At 54.9% G+C, this 13,093-nt stretch overlaps 1 protein-coding gene across 1 annotated transcript in view; it reads left to right on the forward strand.

The window, feature by feature from the left end:
• The window catches only part of DSCAML1 (DS cell adhesion molecule like 1), a 344,574-nt gene that overhangs the window by 258,838 nt on the left and 72,643 nt on the right, over positions 1-13,093 (forward strand). The window contains exons 9-11 of the mRNA XM_041769839.1: positions 8,215-8,493; positions 8,891-9,010; positions 9,861-10,037. Of these exons, the coding sequence (XP_041625773.1) occupies positions 8,215-8,493; positions 8,891-9,010; positions 9,861-10,037 (576 nt within the window). The remainder of the gene's footprint in view (positions 1-8,214; positions 8,494-8,890; positions 9,011-9,860; positions 10,038-13,093) is intronic.

The following is a 13,093-nucleotide window of genomic DNA, read 5'->3' on the forward strand; positions in this document are numbered from 1 at the left end:
AACCACAGCACCATCCCCTTACCTAAGGCAGGTACCATTTTATCCCCAATTTCCAAGGCAGAAAGGCTGAGAGGCACAAAAAAATAAAAAAATAAGGAAATTGTCATCTGGAGACAGAATGTTTCCTGGGCCTGCCTCACTCCGGGCCCTGGGCTCTAATCCAGAGCTGGGTGACAGGCAGGCTGGGAAAAATAAGGAAAGAGGCCTCTGGGACCCCCTGAGAGCAGGAAGAGAGACAAAGTCCCTGAGAAGGCTGAGAGCCCCTGTCACCTGGGCCTCTGTGTCACCCCAGGGCAGCAAGGAGGGGAGGCCCCCTCCGTACCCCTGGGGATAACATGCACCAGGAGAGGAAAGCTGGCCTGACCCCCCCCCACTGAGGGGGGCATAGGCAGAAAGAAACAGCAGAGGGTCCAGGCCTACGAAGGGGCCCTGGCACAGAGGAAGGCCCCAGTGAGTCCCAGGCTCCTGAAGCAAGATGGAAGAGAGGCTTTGTTGACAGGAAGAGGGAAGTCTGGGAGAAGGGACAGCTTGGGGAGACTGAAGCAGCATTGGGTTGTGGTGATAGTGGGACATCCAGGTGCTAAGGTCTGGTGGACAGCCAGGCCACTGCACAGTAGCAGCAAAAGTGGGGGCGGCTACTTCTCTCCCCTGCCCCTTGTTCCCTGGGCTCATCCCATCGGTGCCCAGAGGATGCCATGTCACACCTGTCCTTGTGCATCCACCACCTGTCACAGTGCCAGACAGTGAATGTTTCTTGAGCTGAAACAGCAGTCCGGGTTGGAGTGGCTTGCAGGGAGGCCTCACTTTGATCCCCAACAACTGTGGAGCTGTGGCCATTTCAAGCCTGGGGTGGGGGGTGACAGGAGACCCTAACAGCATCAGCCTCCCTGCCTCCTGCCACCACACCCAAGCTGCGCTGAGGGGCACCCTGACCCCCTCCTGAGCCTAAGGCCTCTGCCCCCGCACCTCCCCACCCTGGGGCCCCAAGCCCCAGCAGGATCCTCACAACCCCCAGGCCACATCCCCAAGCTTGGCCGCCGAGGAACAAGGCACAGCCCACCTACCCCCTCCCAGCGTCAAGGGCTGCCCATATCCATTTCCGTTACAAGCAGTGGACCGAGAGTTTACATTGTAAACATCACATATTAAAACATCTAACCTTTATTCCCCTCCCTTCGCCCGCCCGCACCAGTGAGCATTTGGCCAGGTTTTGTTGGCTTAAAAAAAAAAAAAAAAAAGGCTCTAGCGAGCCTCGGAGTACGCAGAACATCCAGAAAGCTGCTTCTGCTCATCAATTATTCAACCCCATTCAGGGAGTGATCAGTCCTAATGAATTGAATCTGATGCATTCCGTCTCAGCGACTCTCTGGGCCTGTTGTGATTGTGCTGAGCGACAAGAGGAAAGGGGGAGTGTGTGTGTGTGTGTGTGTGTGTGTGCGCGCGCGCGCGTGTGAGAGAGAGAGATGCTAGAGGGCAGAGCCCATGCACCAGGCACGTGTTTCCCACACCCAGCACAAAGCCTGGCTTCATCAGATGGCCTGTGTGTGTACAGGGTAGAGGCACATGTGCACACATCCCCTCTTCTCCCCGCCCTCAGGGTCTGAAAATCCAGCCCTAGAAGGGCTGTGGTCACTTGTTTTCTCTCCAGACTAAGAAGCAGCATCTGCATGAGGGGCTCTGCGACCCTGTGGCCCGGCCGCTCTGAAAGCTCAGGTCCTTCATCCTCCCACTCCCTGACTCCCTCTCCCCACCTCATTAGAATGCACTTTTGCAGAAGAACCCATCAGAGCTGATTATGAGCACACTGCTTGATTAGCTGATGTGCTGTTCCAAGAGCTACTCAAGGAGGAGGGTGGAGGAGGTGCCCCTGGGCGTGGAATAGGGCCCTGACTCTGGGTGAGGAGGGCCAGGTCCAGAGGCAGCACCGCTGAGCCCACTGCTATCACCTGGTTGGGACATGTGTCCCACTCAGGGGATAGAGCAGAGACCTGGAGTATAGGAAAGGGCAGGGTGGAGGTGAGATAGGGCCTTAGATGCTGGGGATCGATTAGAAGCACCTCCCACCCCACCCCCCCCATCTCTCTGGGGGCCATGCGTTCATGGGCAGGAAGGGGCAAAAACCCATGTGGCTCCATGAGCTGGAAAAACAACTGCTCACTCCATTCCTTCTGGGGCTGCTTATCTTCTGATGAATTTTTCAAACACTGAGCTTAGAGCAGAACACACCAGACACACATGCACACACATGTGCAGAGCCCTATGTGTGTGAATGCACATGCATGTCCTCATTGGTACATACTATGTGCATGTCCATGCAACAAATACACAGATGCTAATAAGCTGTCCCCCGTTGTGCTTGGGCACACACACGTGCTGGCAGTCACATGTGCATAAATGTTGGCTCTGTCCCTACCCTCCTGTAAGACATCATTCCTGAGCCACAAAAGGGGGCTGCAGGTGGTACCATATGAAATATTGCCCAAGTGAGCCTGCAGTGGCCCCACAAGTTGGGAGGGCTGAGGGGAGACAGAGAGGGGGATGCTTTGTGGGCTGCTTGGGCTTTGGTGCATGTGACCCTGACTGGCAGGGGAGAGCAGGGCTGCAGGGAAGGCAAGTGCTCATCTCTGGGCATCCAGAGACATCCTTGGCAGGATGCTAAGAGGAGGGCACGTAGATCCAACCTAGATTTGATGTCTTTAGGGCCCCCTGTAGCTGAAAAATAATGTAGCATAAAAGCATCTCTGGGCATGCGGGCTGAATGTTTAATTAACTAAGAAGGCAGGCTGCAACTGGGGCTCCTTGGCTTTAGCTCAGTGAGAGAACATCTCCATCCCCACATCTGAGCCTCTACGGGCCTCTGGAGCCAAAACAAGGACAGGAGGGGCTCTCTGCCCAAGTTCAGCAAGGCCGGGACTGGGAGGCTGTGCCAGGTCCCTGTGGAGAACAAGTGGAAGAGGACACACATACACTCACTCCCGGATGCCCATACTCCCCACCCACCCACTGTCTTCTCTGGCTGCCCAAACCAGTGCCTGCCACGTGCTTGGAGCCTTTGGAGGAGGGTCCCTTCCACCCTAGTGAATGGACTGGGGGTTTCTGTGATCATAGATTGGAGCTTAGGAAAAAGCTAGTCGCCTGCCATCAGCAGAGGTAAAGATTTGGAAGAGACCCACCAGAATCCAGAGGAAGGGGATACAACAGGTTCCATAGGGGCAGATAGCCCAGTCGTACTTGGGAGAGGGGGTCACCAAGAAAGCTCCTGCCAGAAGCTCTATTCCCCAGCAGAGGGGCCGTAGCATATGGGAGCAAGCTTCCTTTTAGGGTAAACAGACGGGGCTCAAGATGATGATTGTGGTCACAGGGATGATGGGGACAGTGAGGTGGAGCAGTATCTACTAATTCATTCAGTGACATTTATTGCACACCCTCTATATTCTGGGCACTATCTTACAAATACAGCTCCGCTCAAGACAGACAAAAACCCCTGCCCTCAGGGAGCTTCCCTTCTGGTGAGCAAATGGATAATGCATAGAATATATAAAAGATACCCCATGTCAAATAGGGAGCAGGGATGAGAGTGCCAAGAGGAGGGGAGAGTGGCTGTGATTTTAAATAAAGTGGTCAGGGAAAGCCTTCCTGAGAAGAGAGGATTGTGTAAAAAAATATATATATATATATTAAAGGCAGTTATTATTTTTCCTAAAATATTAGAGGCTTTAGAGATTATTTGGTCCAATTCCTCCGTTTTTCAGATGAGGAAACTGAGGCTCAGGTCAGAGGTGAGGTGCATGGAAGGTAGAGTCTAGAACCCAGGTCCTGGGCATGGCGCTCTCCCCACCTACATGCTGATGCTCCAACACCTGCCCCCCCGCCCCCCGCAAGTGCAATCAATGAAAAGGCTCAGTCTCAATGAGAGATGATGAGAGACACCATAAAGTGTTTATGGTCTGGGCTGGCGGTCAGCACACTCTTATACCATGCAACACTCCCAAGCAGGTGACCATAAAGGCTTTCTGGTGGCCGGACACCTCCTAGACTGCCACAACCACTGTGCATTCCCAGCCACTCTGGCCTCTGGCCTCTTCGCCGCAGTAGCACTTTGCTCCCACCCCGCCTCCCTCAGAGCAGAGCTGCCCTCTCACCAAAGATGACTGTGGCCAGGGCAGGGCTTCCGGAGACAGGACCGTGGGTTACATGGCCTCTGTGCCCCCTACATTCAGGCTGGGTGCTGGGAAAATGCAAGAAGGGGCCCTTCGTGCAATCGACACCCAAGAAGTCCCTGGTCATCCCCATGATGGAGGTGGCCGCTGAGAAGTCACAGCGCTGCCGAGAATGGCTTTCCTGGAGGTGGAAATGGACACACACACATCCAATTAGCTCACATGAACCTCGCAGCTTTAGGGAAGCTGTTGCTGACTCACAGGTCAGGAAGCAGCCCCACATCTGGGCAGCTGCCCACATGCCCATCACGGAGCCCCCACACCCTGCTTCTCAGAGCCTCTCGCTCACAGGGCTCCTCCTGGTACTCAGCCTGTAAAGGAGCCAGGATCCCCAAACTTCCCTCCCCCTCCTGCTGTGCCTGCAGCTATGGGGTTTATCTGAACAGTAGCCTGGAGTCAAGAAATTCCATGAGCAGCTCTGGCCCCTAGCACTCCCACCAGAGGGTTCCTAAGGGGGCACTTCTCAACCACAGCATCCCACCTGCCCTGTCAGCCTTCATACAGCAGGGCCAGAAGGTGGACAGGGGCGCCAGGAGCCTGCCCTGGATCTCTGGCAAGTTGTCTGGCCATCCACCTCCCACAGGACAGTTGTGTTCTTGAGAGCTCTGGCCAAACTGGGCAAATGTCTGACACACAGCCCCCCTCCCCATCCCCCGACCACCGTCTCCTTCAGTGGTTCTCAATAGCCATCCATGTTATTCCCAAAATCCAGGAGGGAGTGACAGGCCCTGGTTGGCCTCTGCCTCATGGCTCAGCCTTTTCCCTCTCTCTCTCACCCCATGTACTTTCTACAGTGAGTGTGTCCTTTAGCTCTATCCTTAGCTCTGTCCAAGCCACCTCCTCCATGAGGCTGTGGTCACCCGGCCAGATGATACGTCTCACTGCTCAGAGTTCAGCATCTGTATATTCAGGTGGCACTTGTCCAATAATCACTGAGGGAAATCTCTTGCCTTCCCTAGCAAATGATGAGCTCCTGGGGGTTCTATCTGTATTTTAAGCATGTTTCTACTTTCTCCAGCCCACACGGAGCATAATAATGCCTTCGCAGACTAGGCATTTCATAAATATTAGATGAATTAGTTAATTAATGAATTAACCTGCCTTAGTAACTTGTTCTATTATCCAAACCCCTTCTTACTGAGAGAGACAGTCTTCTCCTAGCTTGAGCTAAATCTCCCTACCTAATTTCAATCTTTTGCTCTCTTGTTCTCAATGGAAATGGAACACTTGACCGCCATCCCCAGGGCATGATCCTTCAGACTTGACAGCCCCTCGGCCCTCTCCTCCTTGGGAGAACCTCCCAGCTCCTTGCTTTGCCCACACATCCTCCTCTGCAGGCTGTCGTCACTGCCTTGAGTCTCCCCTTCATCATGCTCAGGTGTGCCTAGGACCCAATTCTGGGGCTATGGTAACAAGGGCCTGACCCCCCAGGAATGACCAAGATGCTCCTAGCTCCTAAACCCAATAGCATAAATACAGTATCTTGAGGAACAGCATAGAATGCTCCTCTTTTTCTGGAGGGACCCCCATCCTGTGTTCTCCTTACCCCTTGCCCACCTGACAGTTAAGCTTCTGAGATGACCCAAGGAAATAGTATCCAAAAATAAGCTCATTCACTTACTCACCCAACAGGCATTTATTAGGCTCCTGCAGTTTGCCAGGTAAGTCCTAGTGACTGCCCTACAGTCTCCCATGGAAGGTGATGAGGCCAACCGCCACCCTTCCACCCTGTGACAGGTGTCATGAGGAAGGTGTGTACCAGGTGCTGTGGGAGGAGTGTGGGCCTCATGGGAGAGCTAGTACTGAAGCAGGATCTGAAAGGATGAGAGGGCATTTGCCATGAGGTCTGCGGGCTCTAGCTTGTGGGCTCTAGCTTCCGGCCTCTGTGGGAAGGAGAACTGGACCAGGCCTGGTTCTGTTTGGCCTAAAGAAACAAACTAGAGGCATATCTGGGTCTCTGCAACAGTTCCAATAAAAAGTCCAAGGAGGCCAGAAGCCTTGATCTGACCTAGGTACCCAGACAAGCCGGGGGAGAGTGGGGTTGGGGAGGGAGATCCGCAGAACCCAATAGCAGAACCTCTGGGAAATCTCAAAAATGGACTTTGGGCCATTATTAGAGTTAGGGTTCCAGAGAAATCTCCTGTGGAGATCCCTGAGGCCCAGCAAACCACCCAGAATCCTGGGGCCCCAAACAGGAGAGTAGATAGCCAGAGATTGGGATGGGGAGATCCAGACGATGGCCAGAGCCCAGAAAACCTGGCTGGACTTTAGACCTGGATTTAGGCCCTTGGTGGAGCACACGCAGCAGGAATAAGAAGGATAAATACTCAGCGGTGTTCACCTAGGCACTGAGGGCTGAGTCTGGGAGCGGTGAGTGTTCCTGGTGTCTGATGGATCCCCCATGGCAAGATAGAGTAAGGTGGGAGGTGACACTGTCAGTTAAACACCCTGCTAAAGGGGATGGCTCATCCCCTCCCTCCTAAATGTCACTTCCTCTGGACCTAGGCTCTTGATCAAGAACTTTCCAAGGGATCCAAAGGGCTGCCAAGGGTTATTCTATGCCCACACCCTCCCACTCTGCTGGGGAAGCTCCCTGCTGAGCCCTGAAAATCCTTGGGGTGCAGAGAGGGCCTGGGCGTGCATAGGATGCCACCCATCCTCTCCCTCAGGGCTCGCCCCTGTTGGTGGCCACCGTGGGTGGGCCTAGGGTGAAAAGCAGGAGGCTTCCCGGGGGTGGGAGGGGTAGCTAGAGCCTGGGAGAAGGCCAGAGGACTGTGGACAGCCTTGTAATTTAATTATTTGACTGCAGAAAGGAGATCTCATCTACTGGGTGCTCATCCTTGTTAAGCTAATTGTCTGTCTCCTCTCTCTTCTCCCCCCACTTGCTGGGGAAGTCGCTGTGGCCTAATTGAGTTATCATAAAGATAATGGCTGATGCCCTAGCCAGAGCTGAGAAAGGAGGATCCCTGTCACAGAGGCTCAGGCTCCAGACAGTCCCTCCAGGGCCCAGAGATGTGGGCTGTGGGGTGGGCTGGATCTCCGGGGGGAAGGAGGCTGCGTGGATCCCGCTCAGCCAGATGAACAGCAAACCGGTTGTCTCACAAAGAACAGGGCTCCCTCTCTGCTCCTCCCTGCCACCAAGGGGAGCTCACTGATGACACAAAAGGGCCATTGGGCTGGGCGTGTCTGAAGCCTTCTCAGAGAGGCTCCTGGGCAGCATAAGGGAGAAAGCGCGGACTCTGAGAACAGGGAGACCAGGTCTGAAAATCCCACTGTCACCTCTTAGGAGCTGGAAGACTGAAGGCAAATGACTTCTCCATTCTGAGCCTCAGTTTCCTCACCTGTACACTGGAGGTGGTTAAGCTACATCACATTACTGGGCGGGAGGATTCAGTGTGCTAACACTTGACGACAATGGATAGGGCTGGGGCAGGTGATGGGACCTCAGCAGAAGGAGACCAGGAGATAGCACCTCGGCTTTCAGAGGCACAGCTGTGGGGTATGAGCTGGGGACAGGCTCACACCGACCTTCTTCTGACCCCCAACATCTGAGGCACAGCATTCCCATCAATCCCAGGCCCCAGAGAGCTGATGTATCTTTGGGATGAGAAAGTAGCACCGGGCCATTGTCGAGGAGCAGCAGAGGAGTGAAAGTGAAAGCCGACCAGTGTCCACCAGCAGATGGGACTCGGGAAGCATATGATTCATCACCAGGACAAATCTGAGGGTCAAGATTAATGCAGGCCAGCCAACGCCCAACACAGAGACAGTGGGTCCAGGCCTGGGTGGGCAAGGGGATGAGAGCCAAGGGCCAGTGGCACCCCAAGAGATTCTGCATCTATAGAATATATAGAACAAGGCATTAGTGGCCTTGGGGAGCTCTACTTACATCCCCAAGAGCAGGAAGAGCCTGGAGGTGAGGTAATGAGGAGTGCTACTGGCCAGGCTGGGGCACGTGGGGGGCCTGACGGCAGCACTACCCTTGCCTCCCCAGTGCCCCCTCTAATCCAGCCCTTTGAGTTCCCACCTGCCTCCATCGGCCAGCTGCTCTATATCCCCTGCGTGGTGTCCTCGGGGGACATGCCCATCCGCATCACCTGGAGGAAGGACGGACAGGTGATCATCTCAGGCTCGGGCGTGACCATCGAGAGCAAGGAATTCATGAGCTCCCTGCAGATCTCCAGCGTCTCCCTTAAGCACAATGGCAATTACACGTGCATCGCCAGCAACGCAGCGGCCACCGTGAGCCGGGAGCGCCAGCTCATCGTGCGTGGTGAGCAGAGAGCCCAGTGGTGGAGGAGGAAGGCTCTGTCCACTGCTAACCGTCTCCCTAGATTAGGGGCTTGAATCATGGGCTGAGGGAATGTTGGCTCCAATGCAGGGGAGGGGGGACTTCAAGATCAAGCAGTTCAAATGTCTTAGTTTCCAAGCCAGGACATGCAGGCCCTGAGAGGAGAAGACCCCATTCAGTTGATCATTGCCAGGGTCGGAGCTGCGATGCAGAACTCCCAGTACTCAACAAAAGCCCTCAGCATGTTGAGTTTCAGAGTTAGGTGCTGCAAACTTGCCTGTGGTCCAGGTGGCGCTGGCACAGAATGGAGGGTTAGAGACCACGGAAGACCTGTTAGAGACAGGTGATCTGTTTCTCACTACTTTCCCTCTTTCTGCAGTGCCGCCTCGATTTGTGGTGCAGCCCAACAACCAGGACGGCATCTACGGCAAAGCTGGCGTGCTCAACTGCTCAGTGGATGGCTACCCCCCGCCCAAGGTCATGTGGAAGCATGCCAAGGGTGAGCCCCTGGCCAGCCAGCGTCTCCAAGCACAGTCAGGGAGAAGGAAGTGGATGGGGCTTGGGCCTGTTTTCCTATGCACAGCTCCTAGCCCTGGGTGGGAGCCCTTTCTATGCTTTCACAGGACTCTGGGCTATACTTGCTCTGGAAAGTATCCTCGGCCACCCTCGAGGGTCTGCGGACGGGGGACAGCTATCAGGCCGACTCCAAATTTCCTCTAGTCCCCACAAATTGACCTCTGTCCTTCCCTGTCTGCTTTCTCTAGCCCTGCCCACCCTGCTTGGGGTCCCAGAATCTCCTTGGCCCCTGTTTCTATTCTGGGACCAGTCAACCTATTCTGGGACTGTGGTCCTTCTTGGAATCTAACCTCATCCCAAGGATACATTTGGTATCTGAGTCCCATGCCAACCTCTTGTCATAGACCTTACCCATCACTGACACTGGGGGAATGAGGAAATGGTACTGTAAAGCCCCCCTTGGAGAATGGCTGACCTCTTTCCCAGGCCTGGCTGTCCAAGACCAGGCAACTGCCATTTTAGGGTTCCATCTTGCCTTTGCCTGTGGCCAAGTGGCCTAAAGACAACCCTTTCTCTCCAAATTCGGCTCCAAAGCTCAGTGCCAAGGCAGGTGTTGAGCTGAGGCCCCCAACTCCATCTCCTGACTTGAGAGCTGGGGCAGGGCCAGACCTCTGCAAGTCTCTCCCTGTTGCCCAGAGGAGTACTTGGGAAATACTATAAAATGGCCCTAGGTCAGCAAGAGAAGGACACGGAGGCATCCTTGGGGCTGTTGAACCTGACCCAGCTTGCTTGCTAGCCTGGGCGCCAGCCCCTTAACAGCTGCCTCCTTCCAGGGAGCGGGAGCCCGCAGCAGTACCACCCAGTGCCCCTCACCGGCCGCACCCAGATCCTGGCCAATAGCTCGCTGCTGATCCGCCACGTCCTGGAAGAGGACATGGGCTACTACCTCTGCCAGGCCAGCAACGGCGTGGGCACCGACATCAGCAAGTCCATGTTCCTCACCGTCAAAAGTGAGTCCTGCTCCCGCGTGGTCCTAGCCCTCCACACAGGCTGGGGCCTGTCCCCACACTCACCTTGCCTCCCTGCCCAGCTGCCCCTGTTCCATCTGTGAGTGGGAGGCAGGGAGGGAGCCTTCCTGGTCAGAGGTGCGCGCGGGACCCTCAGGTGGGGGGCTCAGAACCCCATGACCTTGGCCAAGTCACCTCACCTGTCTAGGCTCCAGCTTCTTCCCTGTGCTAGAGGTTCCTTTCCAGCCCACCCACCCCACCAGGCTGTTTGAATAACCGATCATGGGAAAGGGAAGGTATTTGGGGAGAAAGCCAAAAGAACAACAAAACCCATCACTCAGTGCTCTATGGCTTCTAAATCCCGAGACACAGAGCTGGCCTCATGGCCTCAGAAGCCCAAAATATCCCCAAATTCCATTCAGTCACACACAGGTATTCCTACCAGAGAATCCCATCCCTTTAGAGTCTTAAGGGTCTGTACAATGACCCCCACCACCACCAAATCGTGTCAGAGGAACAGTGTCCATCTGGCTCTGTGTCAGGAAATGGAGCACGGGCCGTGGAGGACAGAGGTAAGGGCCGGTGTGTTAGCACCAGACCAAAGCCAAGTGCGAATCCTGGTGCCATGTTGTAATCATTGTGACCTCAGTGGGTTTGCTTGGCCTCCACATACATTTCCTGGATAGAGAAAATGAGAGTCATCGTAGTGCCTTTCCTGTCATGTCCTGTGTCAAGAGTGAGTCCGATAACATGTGTAAAGCAGCCAGTATGGTGACTGGCACCCAGTAAGCCAGCAAAGGCGTACCACGTTGGCTGTCGGTCCCCGCAGTGCCCGGTGTGGGGTCCCTCCGCTAGGAATCAGCTGCTTTATCGCCTGCCAAAGCCCGCGTTCAGCTCAGCACAAGACAGGGAAGCCCCGGCGATCGATGCTCGGGGAGCTCCGGGCGCCGGAATCCCCGCCCTGGGGAACCGCTTCCCTCACACTATCAAAAAGCACTTTGTCCTTAATAAAACCAGGCAATCAATCTACATCCCTCAGCCCGGGAGAACTTCGCTAATTCTGCCTGCGTGAGGTGAGAGGACTAGCAGGCCCTTCGCGCAACCGTCCCTGGAATTTGATCCTTTCCACCCCACCGTCCACAGCACACAGAAACCCAAACCCGGAGGCTTTTTTTTTTTTTTTTTTTTTTTGTTCTTTGCTCTTTCTTCCTGAAGCTAAGGGACTGCACCAAACAAGCGTGGCTGTGGCTCTGTGGTGCCCGGCTTGTGGGATGAGGGGGACACAGGCGACCGGGCAGGCAGGAGGTGGGCTGTGCGGGGAGCCTCGGGTCACAGCAGGCTGTCCCCGGTGTCCTGGAGGGATCCTGGGCAAGTCGGCCCAGCTCGCAACCCTGCGCTTTTTCCGTGCTGTCTACACAGCTCGGCCCAGGCTATACAGCACCCGGAGATACTCAGAGGAAGCCCGTTTTGTAAATCCGTGTGCCACACACACACACACACACACACACACACACACAGGTGCAAACACCTGGCGCCCTCTTCCCCAGGAGCTTCTTACCACTCCCATCACCTGTGGGCAGAATCTGGCCCTTGTCCCCTCCTGCCCTTGCCCTATTTGCAGCCGCCTCGTCATCGTTCTTTGTTTCCTTCCACAGCAAGGCACATGCACACGCCTCTCTCACATCTACTCTGTCTCACAGACACCTCAGGTCATATTTTCCCACTCACCGCACCCCCCTCCCCGCTGCCTGTGACTCGGTGTCTCTCAGCGCTTCCTCACCCAGCCTCTACCCTGCCACCAGCCCCAGCCGACGACAGCTGTCCTCCAGCTGTGCCGTCTCATACCCCCTCACACGCGTGAGCTCCTTACATGGCCTTTTCCTGACATGCTTTCTCTGTCGCAAACGCCCCCTTGCATCCCAGCCCCATGCTCCCCAGTGACCTGCCCAGCCATGCCAGGGACCCCTGTGCCACCCTGAATGCCAGCAGGACAGGAGGAGCAAGGCCAGGGGCATTTGAGGCCCGAAGGCAGGCGGAATGGGAGGGCTGAGCATGGCACGGCCTGTGGGTCGGAGGATCTGACCGCCCTTCTGTAGCAGCTGGAATCACTCTACACAGACCCGAGGAGCCAGAAGGGGCACCTGTGACAGTCTGACAATGTTGATGAGCTGGGAATGGGCACTGGGGTGGGGCACAGGTGCTCCCAATTTTCTCTAGAAACTTTCTCCACTCTGCCTCCTGCTGTGTCTACACAGGCCTCCTGTTCTAGGTAACTGACCCCCAGCTGGTCCCCTTGCACGTCCCCGCAGCTGCTCTGCCCTTTCCTTCTTCATTCACCCTCAGCCTTCTCCCTCTGCCCAAGCTGACTTCAGTTGAAAGAGCATAGGAAGGTGGGGAAGAACCTTCAGGCCCCGGGCGCATGAGTCACCCTTGAGACTGCCGGGGGCAAGCCATTCCTAGCCAGCCCTTACTCCATCTCAAACACTCACCACCACCAACGCTCCCCTCACCCACTTGCAGAGCTGGCCATGGGAAGACTTGCCATTGCAAGGCCTCAAAGCCAATTTCAAGGCTTGTGTCGATGCACGCTCAAGAAAATGTTGACTCCACCCTGTTCACAAGACCTCATACTTCTGTGAACTCTCAGAAGGCAAACTGACCCTAATCCCCACTTTAGCCAAATAGAAGAAAGGGACATATATCATAAAAAGCATCCAAGTGTCAAACTGGACATTTGTGATTGGCTTCTGTTGGGGAGTGTCTACACCATTGATCCCTACAGTTTCCAATGATAACTCAGTAGATCTTCACTGAACACTCACTAAATAGGTCCATGAAACTCGGTGACTAAGAGCTTAGGCTTTAGAACCAGACAGACATGGGTTCAAATCCCAGATCTGCCACTTGATAGCTGTGAAGTCTTGGATGTTGATCTCTGCAAGCCCCAGTTTCCTCCTCAATAAGTTTGGGATTATAATGCTTTAGACTCATCAGAAAGGTTTAAATGAGACATGTGCTTACAGCCATTAATATAATACGTGGCACCAAATACACATGCA

The sequence above is a fragment of the Vulpes lagopus genome, chromosome 10 (genome assembly GCF_018345385.1).
Source record: "Vulpes lagopus strain Blue_001 chromosome 10, ASM1834538v1, whole genome shotgun sequence".
NCBI classification, from domain to species: domain Eukaryota; kingdom Metazoa; phylum Chordata; class Mammalia; order Carnivora; family Canidae; genus Vulpes; species Vulpes lagopus.